The sequence below is a fragment of the Pyricularia pennisetigena genome, chromosome 1 (assembly GCF_004337985.1).
Source record: "Pyricularia pennisetigena strain Br36 chromosome 1, whole genome shotgun sequence".
NCBI classification, from domain to species: Eukaryota; Fungi; Ascomycota; class Sordariomycetes; order Magnaporthales; family Pyriculariaceae; genus Pyricularia; species Pyricularia pennisetigena.
In genome coordinates, this window is record NC_043740.1 from 4,633,945 (window position 1) to 4,653,027 (window position 19,083).

At 40.6% G+C, this 19,083-nt stretch overlaps 3 protein-coding genes across 3 annotated transcripts in view; 2 read left to right on the forward strand and 1 right to left on the reverse strand.

Annotated features, from left to right (window-relative positions):
* PpBr36_07871 (uncharacterized protein) overlaps positions 1 to 356 on the forward strand; it is a gene marked incomplete at both ends in the record, with an annotated part of 964 nt that extends 608 nt beyond the window's left edge. The window contains 2 exons of the mRNA XM_029895005.1: positions 44 to 108; positions 242 to 356. Of these exons, the coding sequence (XP_029748890.1) occupies positions 44 to 108; positions 242 to 356 (180 nt within the window). The remainder of the gene's footprint in view (positions 1 to 43; positions 109 to 241) is intronic.
* Positions 357 to 3,833: 3,477 nt separating this feature from the next.
* PpBr36_07872 (uncharacterized protein) lies at positions 3,834 to 5,139 on the reverse strand (the record flags this gene model as incomplete). Its single annotated transcript, XM_029895006.1, has 2 exons — positions 3,834 to 4,745; positions 4,831 to 5,139. 2 exons carry the CDS (start codon positions 5,137 to 5,139, stop codon positions 3,834 to 3,836), a joined length of 1,221 nt encoding a protein of 406 aa, XP_029748430.1.
* A 987-nt stretch (positions 5,140 to 6,126) lies between these two features.
* On the forward strand, positions 6,127 to 8,127 carry PpBr36_07873 (uncharacterized protein; the record flags this gene model as incomplete). Its single annotated transcript, XM_029895007.1, has 6 exons — positions 6,127 to 6,163; positions 6,310 to 6,364; positions 6,724 to 6,944; positions 7,089 to 7,395; positions 7,499 to 7,915; positions 8,052 to 8,127. The coding sequence occupies 6 exons, from the start codon at positions 6,127 to 6,129 to the stop codon at positions 8,125 to 8,127; spliced, it is 1,113 nt and encodes a 370-aa protein (XP_029748431.1).
* Between the last annotated feature and the right edge of the window lie 10,956 nt (positions 8,128 to 19,083).

Here is a 19,083-nt window from a genome sequence, read left to right on the forward strand (position 1 = left end):
CAACTGCAAAGGCGGCGATGAGAACAACATATACGCCTTCCAGATCAATGCGGTCGACACCGGCGCAAACACGTACGACATGACCATCTACCACCAGACCGCTTCCTCGTAAGTTGGCACCCGTCACCGCGTTTTTTGCTCTCTCTCTCTCTCTCTCTCTCTCTCTCTCGCTTGATAGGCGTGCGTCTGTGTGCAAACACAAAAAAACAGCTAACCCGTGTTATTTCTCCGATTGTTATAGTTCCGGCCTCTCGGGTCAGGTCAACATTCCTACCGTCTGCCGCGCTGAGGGTGTTCGTTCCGAGTACTGCGAGAAGCAGGACACCATCAACGTCGAGCTGAAAACCTCCGAGTAAAGGGTGTTGCCAGTCGGCGATGAGGATGCTTGGCTGAGTGCGATTATGAAAGCCTCTGGTCTAGTTCAACATTGGCGGGAACCCTTTTTTTTGATAGCAAGTAGGACTTTTATTGCATGAATCTGAGCAGCTTTCACTACGAATCTTGACTACCAATTCACAATTTACAAGCGACTGTTTTGCATGTAAACCCACTTCGCAGGTCGGACGTACTAGCGAAAAAGAACCTTGACCTGCACTTTGAGCTTTAGGGACTTGCCCAAGCCAACAAGAGTTGGTCGCAATACCGGTGTTACGACGTTTGCAGACCTTGGCACAATTTCCAAACGCCGAGGTACGATGAAGCATGGGCTACCCATTTGACCTGTTTCTATGGGATTAGTAGGTAAATGAATCATTTTCTCTGGGAGGAAAGTGTGGTTCGTACAGCATTAAAAGTATTTTATAGTTTGTGGTCAAGACCTGACCTTTTTTTTAAGAACACATTCAAACTCCCAATCATTTAACAGAGTTTGATAAGAGAACAAGGTGTAAAAGTCAATGAAGCATAACACAGCCAAAAGCCTGGGCCCTGTGCGAAAAAGCTTTTCTTCAAAACTAGTTAGTCTAATTAAGACCGAGACATTTTCAAGTGGAACAAATGGAGCCGAGATTTGCAATCATTTCCGGAAATACAAGAGTATATTGCGTGGCGCGAGAGAAAAGTTACATTGGGGAATCTTGCATTTGATAGACTCTTTGATGAGTGACTCGGCATAAATCAAGAGAGAATAGAACTGAAACTTTCTTATTGGAACAACAGAAAACTCGGACGTAGCTGCTTCATCTCGACAGCCAACAGGCTCTGCACCCCAACGTGATCAAATTTCAGTTTACACTGCACTGCCGTGCAACCCGTCGACAGCACACTGGGATGTATCTTTGTTCCTGCACGGTCCGATACGCCCACCCGTCTGGAAATGCAGAACCGCTACTAGAAATCGACGGCGTTATTGGTTCCCATCCATGTGGGCGGCAGGTGACGCTGGCAAGGGCTGCTACGATGAAAATTACCAAAGAGACCGCTCTGGTGGCTGCTGCAAGAAACCACTGCCCAGTCAAATACCTGTTACTCGTATTTCTATCAAACTTGACAGTTCGTGGGAATCATGAAGGGAAATAAAAAGACAGGTGCTTCCACTTCTCATTTTGCAAGTATAAATTTCGTTGCCAAGTTCGATTCAAGCCCGAGGTTCGTCGTTCACGGCTGCTGAGTTTTCAAAGCATGTCCGAAACGTTTGTCAATCTTTCTATATATTCTGTGTTCAGGGTTCCAAGCCTTGGGGGGCGCACCCGGACCTGATAGCTCGTCTCCCACTCAAGTGCAGGAAGCCGCGGCTAGTCGAGGAGAGGACGTATTCTAGATGCGCCAAGGGCCGTGACAAAAATTATATTTTTATCGGAAACAAAGAAAAACAGAGAGAATACCACTATGCCAGCTGGTTATCGCTTGCTTGCTACCACCCTAATTACGTTGATTTTGATATGAGAGAGAATCTCGCAATTCTTGTCTGTCTTTACGGATACATTGTGCAATTCAGCCTTGAAGTACTTTGCAGAGCTGGCAGGCATTGTGTTCCCATCCTTCAAATGAGCTTTGAAAATCTCAGAGAAGATTGAAACTATGCAGATGCGATCAGCCAGGGCGCTTCGGGATGTAAAATGCCATTGTGGCCATAGCAAGGGAGAGAGGCTTGGAATGCATCGTAGATTCTGTTTTTGTTGGAGCATGTTTTTAAAAAAAAAAACAGGACGCTTATAACTAATACTATTGAGAAAGTGACAATTGGGAAGGAAGAGCGTTGAGGAATCAGTGGATGATCGTAGAGAAACTTGATAAAATCCCAAGTGAATCAAAAGTAAGGAGGATTTTATAATATATATCCACCATCTGCAGCATCAGTCATGAGACGAGGGACCCTAATGTGTTTACTAGCCAGTTCAATCGGCGTAAAGTTATGTTGGGTAAAGATTACGCGGGATGACCCGAGGGTCCGCTGTCGGGAGAGATGTCTCATCCCGAGCGTAGTTTTTCCCCCGGTGACTTGCATCTCCAGCCACAGTTTGGGGCGGCCACGATGTCTGGGTTTGGACGGCCCACCACACAGGGTTTCCACGCATACGGGCAGACTGGACGGCGTAGAAAGAGCCTGTAAGATTGAGCCTCTCGCGCCGCTCCCATGCAGCAAGTAATCCAGGCATCGAGCCAACAGCGCTGACGCTTCCCGCGCTTGGCCGTGGACGGCAATGCGTTTACCGTGACTTTGGAGTGAAATAATTTGTGGAATCAAGCCAAGAAGATATCCCGCTTGTTCTGAAGTTGGGTACAGCTCCGAATGGTTGGCTCACCGTGGCTATTAACTGAAATGTTGATTCAAGATTTATTTACGCACAAGTTTTCTCAAAATGTGTGATAAGCCTCGTACAGTACTTATACATTCACACATTTACTAATAAGTGCTCCTGGAAGATTGGGAGAAAAACAAATGTTTATAGAATCGGCGTTGGACAAATGTTCTTGCTCCAGCCTGTGTAGTTGACCTATTTTATTATCCGAGGAATTGACAGCTCCGCCACGCAAGTAGGTCGGGGATGTGTCGCATTTTGCGAGCAGTTACATATTTCTGCTGTCAAGTTATCTGTTGCAATTCACGGATAAGTAGTTGGAAATGGTGAACAAGATCAATTTTCTTTCCGTGTTGTACACTCAGACTGACTCAGTACAAACGGCTGTTTTGACGAGCCTGGGTTCATGCAGCATTTCCTCAGTACTCCCTGCGTTGACTAAATTGATGCATAGGCTATTCGAGCAGATTGGATCAATTGACTTAAAAGATTTATCATAATGAATAATTAACCTAAATTAAAAGGTTCAACTAGTCTGCCGCCGAGTCTCAATTTTATGCCTGTTGGCGAGGATGTTATTAAGGAAAGACGCCCAAGGCATCATGGACAGAACTCGAAACATGAACGAAGCGAAAATGTTACTCTTGTGGCAAATATATGTAGTATCCGGTTGAAAGCGATGAGCATGAATCAGCTGACCGAGCTTCAAGCTAAAGGCTCGGAAGATAAAAAGGCTGTGAGAAAAGGGTATCAGTTATACTCGAGTGACGAGTCCAGATGATGTATTTACTGGCAAAGCCGGGGGAGCTCGCCATAGCCTATTTGCAAATGCACCCAGCACACAAGGAACCCAGGGGACGCGTCAAGGTCAACTGGCTTTGTTGCACGCATCACAGGCTCGTAATTCTTATGAATCTTATGACTCACAAAAGAAAATTTTGAAATTGAAACTACATTTTTGAAACTAGCTCTGGGTATAAAGTAGCGTAACTAAACTAACATGGAAAAGGACAAGAAGAGAAAATTGTTTGGTCCCATAAAATAACGCCCTGGCCGGATGAGAAAAAGAAATCCACCAAATCACCATCTCGTTTACTTCAGCAGAGCCAAGCCCATCGAGTTCTTGCCCGCGAGCTTGGCATCCATCTGCATGTGCTGCACCTCCTTCCTGGTCCTTGCGTCGACGACGGTGACGGCAGCGAGGGTGGTGCCGTTGCCGGGGCTGAGGGCGTAGACGAACCGGCCGGCGGCCTGGAGGTCGATCAGGCCGGGGTCGCCGCTGGCGAGCTCGATCTTGTTGAGGACCGTGGCGTCCCTGGTGGACATCTCGACGAGGCGGTTGCTGCCGACGTCGGTGACGAAGGCGGTGCCGGTCGCCGGGCTGACGGCCACCCAGCACGTCGCCTTTTGCCCATCCACCTCGCCCTTGCCCCTGACCGTCGACGCCGTCTGCGTCTTTTCGTCCATGCCCAGCACCACGGCGCCAAACGCCGCGTCGGTCACGAACAGGTCCCTGCTGCCGGGGATCGTGGCGGCGCCGAAGAGCACGGCGGTGCCTTGCGGCGTGGCCTTGGTGATCCTGGAGTCGACCTTGGCGGCCTGGTCTCCGGCGGCGGCGACCGCGAAGGAGGCGATGAAGCCGTCCTTCTTGGTCGGCGGGTCGCCCTTGACGGTGGAGAAGAGGGTCTTTTGGTCGCGCGAAAAGAAGACGTGCGAGACGGTGTTGGTGGGGCCCTTGGGGGGAGTGGTTTGGCCGAGGTCGATGGGCCGAAGGGCGTCCATCTCGCCGAGGCCCTCGTCGGAGAAGGCTGCGCACGAGATGCCGGCCTTGGCGCCCGAGGTGCCGACGCACGCCAGCTTGTTCTTGGCGGAGGCGGCCACGGTGACGGGGAACTCGCCCGGGATGGCGGCGGGCTCGCCGACCATGGTGAGCCTGGTCGGGTCCTTGGGGTCGATGGCGAACATGGTCAGGGTGTTGGAGCCTGAGTTGACCGCGAAGAGGTTCTGTCGAGAGACGAAACCGAGTCAGTCACGACATGGTTCAGAGTGCTGTTGAAACGGAGGGGTTTTGTTATCAGGGTTTGCTTACCTTGCCGGCAACAGTCAGAGCAGACTGGCTGAACAGCGCATCAGGGACGGCGGGCTGGCCCTTGTCATCAACGCCAGTGGCTCCCTCGCCGCCGGTGGCGGTGCTGACTCCCTTACCAAGCTTTCCGTCCTTGCCAATGGCCATGGCGACCACCGCGTTGGCCTTTTCGTTGGAGAGCACGTAGATGGCCTTGCCGTTCTTGGCGGCCTTGGCTTTACCGCCGCCACCGGCCGCACAGCGGTTCTGGGCAGGGTGCGCAAACACCTGTGCCATGAGGGCGAGCAGGAGAGTTGTTGTCGAGGCGAGCATGATGTTGAGAGAGGTTAGAAGAGGTTAAGTTTGTATCGTTGCTTGAATGGAGGTAAAAAAGAATATCCTGCTCAGAAATGAATGGGGCTTAATATAAAGAGAATGAAATTGATATGCCAAAGAGAGACTTTGGAACCAGTCCAATAAATGGTAAACAGTCAATAAGCTTAGAGCGTCGAGCTGGCTTGCAAGAATTTGGAATTCCCGAAAGCAGTGTGCAACCCAACGACACTATATACAAATCAAACCTACATTCGGCGCCCACCGAAAAAAACACGGTTTGTATACTGAGTTGCCATGGGTCTTGCGATATTCCAACGTCCCAAATAGGAAATTGTGATTACGCTGGCCGAGTTAATGCGTGCAGCGATCCTCCGACGTGGGGCTTGGACATGATGTTGCAACTTTTTTTTCTCATGTGGTGCCCGCGTCATCTGAATCTGTCCCGATTGGGAAAATCTGATATTCTCATCAGACCCCTGTCGCATCACCCACGTTGAAAAAGGAAAAAACAAGCCTGAAACAGAGCCATGGTTGTTGCATGGAGTGACCCTTATCCACGGTAACAAGCTGCCGCGCTTAAGCTTACTCGATGTTACGTCGGGGGTATCCACACCTCGCTGTGGGTATGAACAAGATGATTACAACAACTGGTGGCTATGAAACCACCACCAACCCGCTTTCGCCTTCACTTGTTCCTCCCCTCTTCATAGCACTGGGTTACGCGGGCCGGTTTACGCTCGCGCTCCCCAAAAAATCAACCAAAACCTGGCCCCGTATTTGAAAGACGGGAGCAAAAAAAAAAAAAAAAAAAGAATTAACCTTGAATCTTGATTTTGTTTCTACTTCCGCACTTCGCCTATCTATCCGCTCCCCGACATTTAATTTCTGTTGGTCCGAGTGGATCTCATCTGACCACAAAAAAGAAGGAAAAAGAAAAAAAAAAGAAAAAGATACTCTAGTCTAGCTCACGTACCCCAACTCGCAATGGCGAGCCACATTTTCCGCATCTTCAAGCCTGAAGGTAAGTTCTTTTGCCCAAGTAGCAAGCAAACATACTACGCTACCCTGTAACATGATGCGCCGGTCCACCACGATCGTAGCCTTGATCGACCCCGTTGCTCACCGAAAACCTACCACCCTGCGGGTGTTTTTATCGTTTCTCCCCAGAGAGCAAGCAAGATCGCGCCCAGCGTCGCCGCGATCAACTCCGGGATGCCCAGAAGTAAGCCAAGGCCCCCTTCCATCCCCGGCAAAGAGACGACGTACCGGCATCGTCGCGTCGTCTCATATTGAGCTTACCCACCTTGTTTTCCCATGTCGTGCGTTTTCCTTTTTTTTTTCCTTTTTTTTCCTTTTTTTTCCTTTTTTTTCCTTTTTTTTCCTTTTTTTTCCTTTTTTTTCCTTTTTTTTCCTTTTTTTTTCCTTTTTTTTTCCTTCTTTTTCCTTTTTTTTTACTTTTTTCTTTTCTTCTGATTGCGTTTCCAAAAATTAACAGCGGGAAATGAGACCACACACAGCGGGCACAAGTTTTGTTTGGCTCATCATTCGGTCCATTCCACTGCTGACCCACCTGACCACCAGAACTTACCGTGACCGCAAGACCAAATATGTCAAGTCGCTCGAGAATGAGCTCTCGAGGGTTCGGCAGAACGAAACTCACCTCATGCGCCAGGTGGAACAGCTCCGTAGCACCCTGCAGTCCTGCGCAACGGTAATGCGCCAGAACGGTCTGGACGTGCCGCCGGGCGCCTGGGATGTCGGGTCGCCAGGGGGACTCCTTTCGCCATATGGCAACGTGAATGGTAATGCAACGATTACTATATTTCCTACCCTACCCTCTTACCCCAAAGTCTTTTTTTACCGTCTCGAAAAGTAGCCTGCCATGGTTTGTTTCGTTGTGCAAGCATATCATCTTTCATCTAACGCGAGATACCGCCGTCACCTAGGCACAGAGTCGAGTGGACCATCGAGCGTGTTTGGTACAGAGTCCGACCTCTTCTCTCCGTTTTCACCCCAGAGTGGCGGCGTCATATCTAGCCCGCCCCAAGATGCCCGCTCGATCCAGCAGCGACTGAACCAGCAGCAACATCATCAGCATCAACACCAACATAGCAATCATTCCTCCCCCAACAGCAGCGGCACATCCGACGTGTGCCTGGGCGGGTGGGATCCTGCCGGTGTACCTCTGCCTGCCCCGGGCGTCCGCGTGTGCGATGTCGACCTCGTGGGAGCCGGCATGGACTTTGTCTTGACGTAAGTCGCACGATGTCCATTCGTACTTTTTGGACATGGCAAAATCAAACAAAGAAGAAACAAAAAAAAAAAGGCTAACCCTGCAAAAAAAAAACTCTCACAGCATCGAGCGGCCTTGTCTAGACCATCTACACGGCGACCCGACCAAGCCCGACGACCCCGACGGCCACGCCCTCACCGTCTCGTCCTATCTGATCACGGCATCCAAGGGCAGCAGCCAAAACACCGACGGCAACGGCCCGGCCAGCGCAGTCAACAACCCGAACGCTGCATCGTCCTTGTCCTGGCCGCCCGCCCCGCCGCCGTCCCAGCCCGGCTGCGGAACGGTGTGTCACGACGTGCCGACCGCGGTCTTGGACAACCTACTCAACCTGTCGGGAGAGCTCGTCGACTCGGACCACGAGGTCACGCCCGTGCAGGCCTGGCACTACATTCGGTCGCGGCCGCAGTTTGGAGGTCTCGAGGTCGGGGTGCTGGGCAGGTTTGCGAGGAAGCTTCGGGATGCCGTCAAGTGTCATGGGTGCGTGCGACTCTTTTTTTTTCTCGTGTCTACTGGTTCTTGTTTCTGGCTATTTTTGTTTTGGCCGTATCACACTGACTCCGCCCTCTTTTCCTCATCCGCCGGATCTGATGACTGACGATTTGTGTTGCTGCAGTTTTGGCGCTGTGATTGAGCGAACAAAGTTCGAAAGTCTTGTTCGGCATTTTCTACGCGACATTAATCATTTTTGAACAAAAGAAAAACGTAGCAAGGCAAAGAACGAAGCAAAAGACAAGCAGCCCAATAAGATCAAGACACAATGTACAAAGAGCTAGTTGTATTTACTTGGCCTCGAATACCCTTACAACATTTTACAAATCGAACCAACCCATAACGCTGCTCGCCAAGGTGCTACAACTGACTGTTTCGTTACATATTTGTTCAGCAATCCCCTCTCAAGGTCGCTCCAATCAGACCCCATTCTTTTTTTCTTTTCCTGGCAACCCATAAAAAGTCAGACGATCTTGAATTTTATAGATGGGTTCCTCTTCCGGCTAACTCGGCCCACCTTGTCGTCTTAACCGTAATACGCAGGACTGGACACCAAGCCTGGTGGAGCCAGTTCATCCCATACACTGTCCAGTAACAGACTTTGGGGTTGACTTGAAGCCTTGAACATGTCCGGAGAAGCAGTAGTCTCAGTGCTCAAATTAGACCCCCCCTGCTTCGCAGTGGGGACCGAGCGCTCCATGTACCTTTCAGCCACATGGCTTTTCGACCGATTACATTGGCCGAAAAGATCGCGCTCGTTCTAGTTTGAGGACAATTTGTCGCATTTCGCCGTTCATGGCGGTACGCCGGTACCACCAACGATAATTTGGTAGCTTGAGGATAATTTGTCGCATTTCGGCGATTATAACAGATATTTGCACTGTATTCGCATTATATATATAGTATACGCAAGATATACTAGTATAACCTCTATACACTATTGAATATTTAATTAAAAATTAAATGGAAATAGTAAAAATATAACGTGACCTGTATTACAGAACTTGAATTTCTATGATTTTTTAGCGCAAAAAGCGCTATTATACCTTTTTTTGCTAATTTAATATTTAAATATTAAATGTAATTTGCAGTTTATATTATACTAATTTATTGAAAATAAAAGTAGATAGTTATATACCGGTAATATATTATAAAATAATAATATTTGCCAGTTTAACCGAGGAGACTGCACGTAATTATTGTTTAAATCTAGTATTTTATTAATTCTTTTGTATTAATTAATAAACTATTGAAAAAATGAATAGTTTTTCCAATTATTGGTTAAATAAATTAAAAATTTGATATAACTACCTTCCTATAATATTCTGTTGAAATATGTTCAACATTCTTGTTTTACAGATTTTGTTTAGTTAAATAAAGGAAAAAATTGAAAAATAAAACAAATGTAATATTCTTTGGTATAAAAGAATATAAAAGCGGGTGTTATAGATCTGATCTAACGAGGACGTTTATCTATATATATATATAATCCAATCCCTGAGATTTTGGTTTTATTATCGTTAAAATTGGTACAAATATAGAAGCGTTTCAATTGTAAATTATATACAAAATGATATGTACTTGACCTATCCGTTTATTTGACGATTTATATAATACGGTATATATATAAAAGTCTAATATAGCGGTAAATATACCTATGCTACCCTCCACGTGCAAAAGTTGTAAAACTTGGCTGGGAAACAAAATAATATAAGATTAATTAAATAAAGAAACAATATATAAATAATACAAATTTGGCATTTGTTTATATAAAATTATGATTAAAACGGGTATTATAAATCGGATCTTACATAAACGTTTGTTTATATTGTGAGGAGGTTACGAGATAAAATAAGCTTAATCTTGAACGCGGGGAAGGTGGATTACGTATAAGGCTGATGGAACATTAAAATGGCAGATAACCGTCTGCTAGCGGGTAATAGAGATAATACATTGTTGTCGCACAATGGATTCGTTGAATCGTTGAATCGATAAAAGCTGTAAAGGTGATAAATCTAAGGCTAAATTGTAAATTACGTGTTCGAATCCATAGGTGCAGATCTTCGATCCGGATGTCCGGAATGCGGGGTTACGTCACATGATTTGGCTTTATTCATGTGACTGACCTGCCGACCTATTGAGCCTAACGGCCTATTGTGCTTATGCATGCACAGAAAATCTGCGATTATAACGGGATTCGAACCCACGCATTTTAACAACGTATATATAATATAAATTATGGTACGTGCATTATACAATTAAGCAAGATTATATACGACGTATTTGTTTTGTTGTTGAAATAATGAACAAAAACGTGATATATAAAGCTTTGTGTGTATAAACGCGTATACGTTTTATTTGTTATTTATTTATTTACTCGATGCAGGGTGACTAATAAAAGTAGCCCGTGTTAGCCATTATAAGATAATGCAGGGTAGCTAGTATAATTAGCCCTGCGCTAGCCATGTTCACATATATACGTAGTCCAATCCTAGTCTCAGGGCTCATCCCTAAAGCCCAAAGCTCCATAATTAATCCACTTCGTTCGCTTCGCTCCACTTCGTGGCTCAATTGCGGCTTTGGAATGTACCTGTGGGTCCATCCAAAGAACGCTTTGGTTCAGGTCTGAGGACAACTTGTCGATTTTCGCCGTTCATGGCGGTATTTTTGGCCTTTTTTTAACCGAAACTCCTTTATTATTCCACAACCATACACAATATTAAAAAAATAAAATATCGTTAAAAATAGCGTTTAATACCGCTACTAGCAGCAATTCGGTTTATTTTTTTATTTATTATAATGGCCGAATTCGATACCACCTGCCTTCAATCCGTTCATGGCGGTACTGTTTTTTCGATTTTTTTTTCGATTTTCGATTTTTTTTGATATTATTTTTAATTTTTAACCAAATTTTATACTTTTTATACGTGGAGGGTCGTATATATTTATATATCGTTATACTAAGCTCTGGTGCATATACCATATAATATAAACAGTTAAATAAGCGGATAGGGAAAGTTTGTACTTTTTTATACATAATTTACAATTGAAATTCGTTTATATTTTTACCAATTTTAACGATAATAAAACCAAAACTTCAAAGACTCAATTACGTATATATACAGACGTCCAAACCCAATCCTACCCATTATGCCGGCTTTAAAAACTGTTTAATAAAAGAAAATGCTAAATGTGCATTTTATAAATCTTTTTGCTTTATTTAATTAATTTTATATTATTTTTGTTTTGCAGCCAGATTTTGTGGTTTCTGCACGTGGGGGGTAGCATATATATATTTAATATAATATTACATTTTTGTACGTATATCTAATTATATACGCTGCTAAATACGCGGATAGGTAAAGTATATCCAATTTTATATATATTTTACAATCGAAATGCTTTTACATTTTTATCAATTCTAACATTAATAAAACCAAAATTTGAAAAGGTGGATCATGTATATAAACAAACGTCAACGTAAACCCCGATTTACAATACCGGCCCTTTTTGTTTTTTTATATAAAAGAATGCTAAATATATATCATTTTTATATTTATTGCGTTATTTAATTGAATAAAATTTGTAGAAAAAAAGTAAAAAAGGATTCTTTAGGAAATTAATAAAAGAATGCCTAAATCAGATTTTCTTCTTATCTTATTAATATTTGCGTAAATTATTCAGGTTTTTAACAAAATGTTAGTTAATATAAAAATATTAATAAACCTTTAATTTAATCGATAATTGCATGCATTTTGCAGTATCTGGTCTGCTAGGTTTTAAATACTGTATCTAAAATTAGAATCAATATTATATACTATTATTTAAAATAAAAATTAAATATAATGAAAAATTACAAATTTTACTCAATATTTTAATATTTTTTCAAATACAGTGGTTATAATAACGCGGCCGGCACTTAAATAATCAACAACCTCCAATAAATTTAACGCAAATTATTCTTTATTTTTATAAGTTTTATTTATTTTGTTATACGAATATTTAATTGCATACTATGGGTACACTATTTTCTTTTGCCATTATAATACGAATATTTTGTATATACCCGCTATAAACGGCGAAATACCACAAATTATTTTTCTATTAATAAAATAATCATTAGCGATATCGCAACATTAGGTCTATTGTTAATAATACCGTTATAAAAAGCGAAATGCGACAAATTATCGTTGGTGGTACCGCCATAAACGGCGAAATGCGACAAAATGTCCTCAAACTAGAACGAACGCGATTTTTCCGGCCAATGTAATTGGTCGAAAAGCCATGTGGCTGAAAGGTACATGGAGCGTTCGGTCCCCACTGCGAATTAGGGGGGTCTAGTCTGAGCACTGAGACTAAACGAATGGGGTTTCACCCTGTGCCGGGTTTAATACCCACCCTGAATTTACGAGTTAACTACCTGATACCGGGTTGAAAATTTTCACCAAATTAGCAAATTAATGCCAACCCTAAAATGGTTTGTATGGAAATAAGGGTGTTTTTTTAACAACGTATATAAAATAATTTTTCGGAAAATCGTGTGTGGCACCGGAACGCTTTTTGGCGTACGGACCCCCATTTCGATGTCGGAAAGTATATAAGGGAAACAAAGCAAAGTCTCCCCCACCAATAAATCAAGTCTATTAATCCCAAAATTTGTGAACCATTTTAGTGAACAATTTAGTGCATTTAAGCCCTGTATTACAGGCTTTTATAACGCAATTAGCACCACGCCGCACCTAGGTTAATGCCTAAACCCCTGTTAGCAACCCATATTTTTTAACATATATACATATATATATATATATATATATACCGTTATAATAAAATATATATATATATATATACCGTTATAATGAATTTTGGTGTATGTACCGTATTATATAAGCATGTGAGTAAGCGGATAGGCAAAATGTATACTTTTATATATATAATTTACAATCGAAACTCGTTTATATTTTTACCAGTGTTTACGATAATGAAACCCAAACTTCAGGGACTGGGTTACGTGTGTAAACAAACGTCCACGTGAAACCAAATCCATAACATTGGCTTTTAAGGCTTTTTTATATCGAAAAAGATTAAATGTGTATTTTATAAATCTTTTTGCCTTATTTACTTAATTTTATATTATTTCTGTTTTCCAGCCAGATTTTATGGCTTTTGCACGTAAGCGGTGGTATATATATATATATAATGTAACATTACAATTTGGTACGCATATCCGATTATATAAACCGTTAAATTTGCGGATAGATAAGGTATATTTAAATTTATATATAATTTACAATCGAAATGCTTTTATATTTTTAAATTTTGAAAAGAATGAATATATTAAAAATTTGTTTTATTCTTATCAGTATTTGCGTAAATTATTCAGTTTTTTGATGAATTATTAGTGGATATAAAAATATTCATAGAACTTTGGTTTCAATTAATTATTTCATGCACTTTGCGGTGTTAGGTCTGCTAAGCAATCAGTATTGTAATTTATTCGCAAATTAATACCATATACAATTATTTAGAATAAGAATCAAGTATAATAAAAATTTACAAATTTTACTAAACATTTAAATATCTTACCAAATACACTGGCTATACAAGCGCGGCTAATGTCAAAAAAACCATGAAACTCCAATTCATCCAACGCAGGTTATCTGATATTTTTATGATTTTTATTTATTTCTTTATTTGAATATTCAATTATATAATATAATTATACCACTTTTCTCTACCATTATAATGCGAATACATTATATATACCCGTTATAAACGGCGAAATGCGACAGGTTGTCGTTATTAATATAGGCGTACGGCCATAAACGGTGAAATGCGACAAATTGTCGTTGGTGGTACCGCCATAAACGGCGAAATACGATAAAATGTCCTCAGATTAGAACGAGCGCGATCTTTTCGGCCAATGCAATTGGTCGAAAAACCATGTGGTTAAAAGGTACATGGAGCGTTCGGTCCCCACTGCGAAACAGGGGGGTTTAATCTGAGCATTGAAACTAGGTTCGCACCCCTGAAAGCGTTCCGGCGCCGCACACGATTTTCCGAAAAATTATTTTATATGGGTTTTTGTTAAAAACAGGCCTTATAAAGGCCCTACGACCGCACGTTAAATTAGTTTCAATGCTTAAAATACACCCCCCTAATTCGCAATGGGGACCGAGCGCTCTATATACCTTTTAGCCATATGGTTTTTCGACCAATTGCAATGGCCGAAAAGATCGCGCTCGTTCTAGTTTTAGGACAATTTGTCGATTTTCCCTGCTCATGGCGGGTATTTGTACTGTATTCACACTATGTATGCACTGTATCCGTAAAACCAATAGTATAACCACTGTATACAATTAAATATTCGAATAAATAAACGAATAAAAATCGTAAAAGTATAAGGTAACCTGCGTTATAATAAATGGATTTTTTATGATTCTTTGAGGCAGGAGCCGTGGGTATATTCCCTTTGATTATATAAATACTTATATATTGAATATATTTTTTAATATTTAATAAATATTCTTTTATTTAATTTTTTGTTTTGAGCATTAATATTTCATAACAATAAAGTATACTGTCATAAAATCGACTTTCAAATTAGCGTGGCGGTGGAAAGTGCATACGATTACCGCTTAAAATAAATATTATATCAATATTATTCATTTAATAAATATTTTATTAACATTTTAATAAATCGCCGAATTGTGTATAAATCGGAAAAAGCTCTACTATAGCATTAGTGATATATTATTATGAATAAATGTTATTTAACGTTTTTTTACTATTTGTATTTTATTAACTAATATAAAAAATATAAAAACAGTATAATTTTACCATTTTCTTGAACAAAAAAATTGTAAAAACCGATATTACAAAGCGGATCTCACGTGGACGCTGGTATATATACCTAATCCAGTCCCTGAGATTTTGGTTTTGTTATCGTTAAAATTGGCAAAAATATAAAAGTGTTTCGATGGTAAATTTAATACAAAATTGTATATACCTTACCTATCCGCTTATTTAGCGGCTTATATAGTTAGGTATATATACCAAGATTTGGTATACAGCTATTTATACGTATGCCATCCCCCACCCTTGAAGAGTTTCAAATTAAGTTGACAAATAAAAATGATATAAAAGAAATTCGAAAATCGAAATAAAATCGAAAAAATAGTACAGCCATGAGCGGATCAAGGGCCGGGCCTAGCAAATCCGCCCAATTACACATATGAAAATATAAATTAAATCGTTGTTGATAGCAGTATTAAATGGTATCCTCAACGTATAAACCGCTTATTTTTAGGATTTTTATTTATTCTTTTATAACGGGGTATTGGTCGCCGAATTGACGAAAATACCGCTTATGGCGGTATTTTTGGCCTTTTTTCGACCGAGACTCCTTTATTATTCCACAATTACGCAAAATATTAAAAAAAGAAAATATCATTGAAAATAGCGTTTAATACCGCTATTAGGAACAATTTAATTAATTTTTTTATCTGTTATAACGGTCGAATTGGATACCACCTGCCCTTAATCCGTTCATGGCGGTACTGTTTTTTCGATTCTTTTTTCGATTTTCGATTTCTTTTTAATATTATTTTTAATTTTTAACCAAATCTTATAATTTTTGCACGTGGAGGGTCGTATATATATATATATATATATATATATATATATATAAATATATATATATAAATATATATATATTTATATACCGTTATAATAAATTTTGGTGTATATACCGTACTATATAAGCAGTCAAATAAGCGGATACGCAAAGTATATATCTTTTCATATATGATTTACAATCGAAACTCGCTTATATATTTACCAATTTTGACGCTCATAGAACCAAAGCTTCAGGGATTCGATCACGTGTATAAAAGAACGTCCACGTCTAGCCAAATCCATAATGTTTTCTCTTAAAGCTTTTTTATACTAAAGAATATTAAATATATATCTTCTAAATCTTTTTGCTTTATGGAATTAATTTATTAGTTGTTAATTATATGCGTTATTTAGCATGTAATGGGTCCACTTTTATTTGTATATAAGCCACAATAGATAGTGCCGAAGTGGGGCTGTTGGGACTGTCGGATTTTCTGTTATATTTTATGTATGTGTTACAGGAGTTGCGATTCAAAGTCAGCGATTGGGGTTTCACCCTGTACCGGGTTTAATACCCACCCTGCATTTACGAGTCAGCTACCCTTCACCGGGTTGAAATTTTCACCAAATCAGCAAATCAGTGCGAACCCAGAAATGGTTTGTATGGAAATGAGGGTGTTTTTTCAACAACACATACAAAATAATTTTTCGGAAAATCGTGTGCGGCACCGGAACGTTTTCTGGCGTGCGGACCCCCACTTCGATGTCGGAGAGTATGTAAGGGAGACAAAGCAAAGTCTCCCCCACCAATGAATTAAATTTATTAATCCCAAAATTAGTGAATTTAGTGCATATAAACCCTGTAATTACAGGCTTTTACAACGCAATTAGCACCACGCCGCACCTAGGCTAATGCCTAACCCCCTGCTAGCAACCCATATTGTTAACATTAGTATTCTTATTTTGCGGCCAAATTCTATGGTTTTTGCACGTGGGGGTGGTATACGCTTATATAATATAATCATGTAATTTGGTACGTATATTTAATTCTATTAACCGTTAAATAAGCGGATAGGTAAAGTATATATAATTTTATACATAATTTGCAATCGAAACCCTTTCACACTTTTACCAATTTTTATAATGATAAAACCAAGATTTCAGTGTTGAGTCCGATTTATAATACCTATTAATATTTCTTTTATATATAAACAAATGTTAAATTTGTGCCATTTTTCTATTTTATGTTTTATTTAATTGAATAAAACTCACAAAATAAGGTTAAATGGCAGCTCAGTATGGATTTAAAAAGAAATGGATAGGCTAGAAGCTTTCCTAGTTCTACCATTATTTGCGTAAATTATTAAGCTTTTCAATAAACTGAGAATTAAAATAAAAATATTAATAAAAGGTCTATTTCGAACGACAATTGCATGCACTCTGTAGTTCTAAACCCGTTGAATAGTTAATATCATTATTTGAGTTTAAATAAATACTATATTCCGTACTTTAAAATAATAATTAAATATAAAAAAAAATTACAAATTTTACTTAATATTTCAACATCTGTCCAAATAAATCGGATAAAGAAACGCGGTTTTCAGTAAAAGGATTACCAAAATCCAATCAATCCAACGCGGGTTATTTTACATTTTTACTACCTTTATTTAATTTTATATTCGAATATTTAACTGTATACCATGGTTACACCGTTTGTTTTGCTATTATAATGCGTATATAATATAAATACCCGCTACAAACGGCGGAATGCGACAAATTATCGTTAATAGTACCGCCATAAATGGCGAAATGCGACAAATTATTGTTGGTAATACCGGCGTACCGCCATGAACGGCTAAATGCGACAAAATGTCCTCAGACTAGAACGAACGTGATCTTTTCGGCCAATGTGATTTGTCGAAAAGCCATATGGCTAAAAGGTACATGGAGCGTTCGGTCCCCACTGCGAAGCAGGTGGGTCTAGTCTAAGCACTGAGACTATTGAACAGCGGCATAATTAACAGTTTTGGAAAAAACACCCTTATCGCTATATAAACCATTTTTGGGTTCGCACTAATTTGCTAATTTGGGGAAAATTTCAACCCGATATAGGGTAGCTGATTTGTAGGTGCAGGGTGGGTGTGAAACTAGTATAGGGTGAACCCCATTCGCTGACATTTTAAATCGCAACTCCTGCAATTTAAAATATAACGGAAAATCCGACAGCCCTAATAACCCCATTTCGGCACGATCTATTATAGCTTATATAAAAATGAGAGTGGACCCATTACATGCTAAATAACTGTGAACATGGCTAGCACAGGGCTAATTATATTAGCTACCCTGCATCATTTTATAACGGCTAGCACGGGCTAATTTTATTAGTCACCCTGTATCGAATAAATAAATAAATAACAAATAAAACGTATACGCGTTCATACACACAAAGCTTTATATATTACGTTTTTGTTCATAGTCTCAACAACAAAACCAATACGTTATATTTAATCTAGCTTAGTGGTATAATGCACGTACCATAATCTATATCATATATACGTTGAAGTGCGTGGGTTCGAATCCCGTTGTGGTCGCAGATTTTCTGTGCATGCATAAGCACAATAGGCCGTTAGGTTTAATGGGCCGTTAGGTTTAATAGGTCGGCAGGTCAGTCACATGAATAAGGCCAAATCATGTGACGTGACCCCGCATTCCGGACATCCGGATCGAAGATCTGCACCTACGGATTCGAACACGTAATTCACAACTTAGCCTTAGATTTATCACCTTCATAACCTTTATCGATTTAACGATTCAACGAATCCATTGTGCAATAACAATGTATTATTTCTATTACCCGCTAGCAGACGGTTATTTGCCATTTTAACGTTCCATTAGCCTTATACGTGATTCACCTTTCCCCGCGTTCAAGATTAAGCTTATTTTATCTCGTAACCTCCTTACAGGTTATGAGCCCGGATTAGCTTATACCAACGAGATCGATACCGATACCAATACCATCAAATCCATCGATTATTCTTCAGCCCTATCTCGGATTAACCCGAGCCTTATACCATTCGATAGCTCTATTCACGCTCTATCCAACGGTATAATTACCGAAACCGGAATCGCACGCGCCGTCGAGAAAACCCGACCGTTATACTGCACCATCTTATACCTACTTATATACCTCAACAAACACTCGCCTATATCTTCACCGCTATTCGACCTATTAATACGAGACCTATATCATTTGAAAGCTCTTTTCAAGGCCTATCCAGCCAAATAACCCCTTCGACCCTAATCCCGACCGTTACCGAGATACAGTACAAATAAGAGACCTTTTATTCAAGATGGCTATTTTCGACAAAATCCCAATGGTAACCCTTAAGGGCACCGAGAATTACGTCTTTTGGGCTATTCGTGCTTAAACGGCCTTGGAAGTGAAGGGACTCGCATGTACTCTGGAGCAAAAGGAGGGAGTTATTATTAGCCTCGACGCTAATGACAATATGGAACCCACTGGTATCCCCGGTGGCATCCAG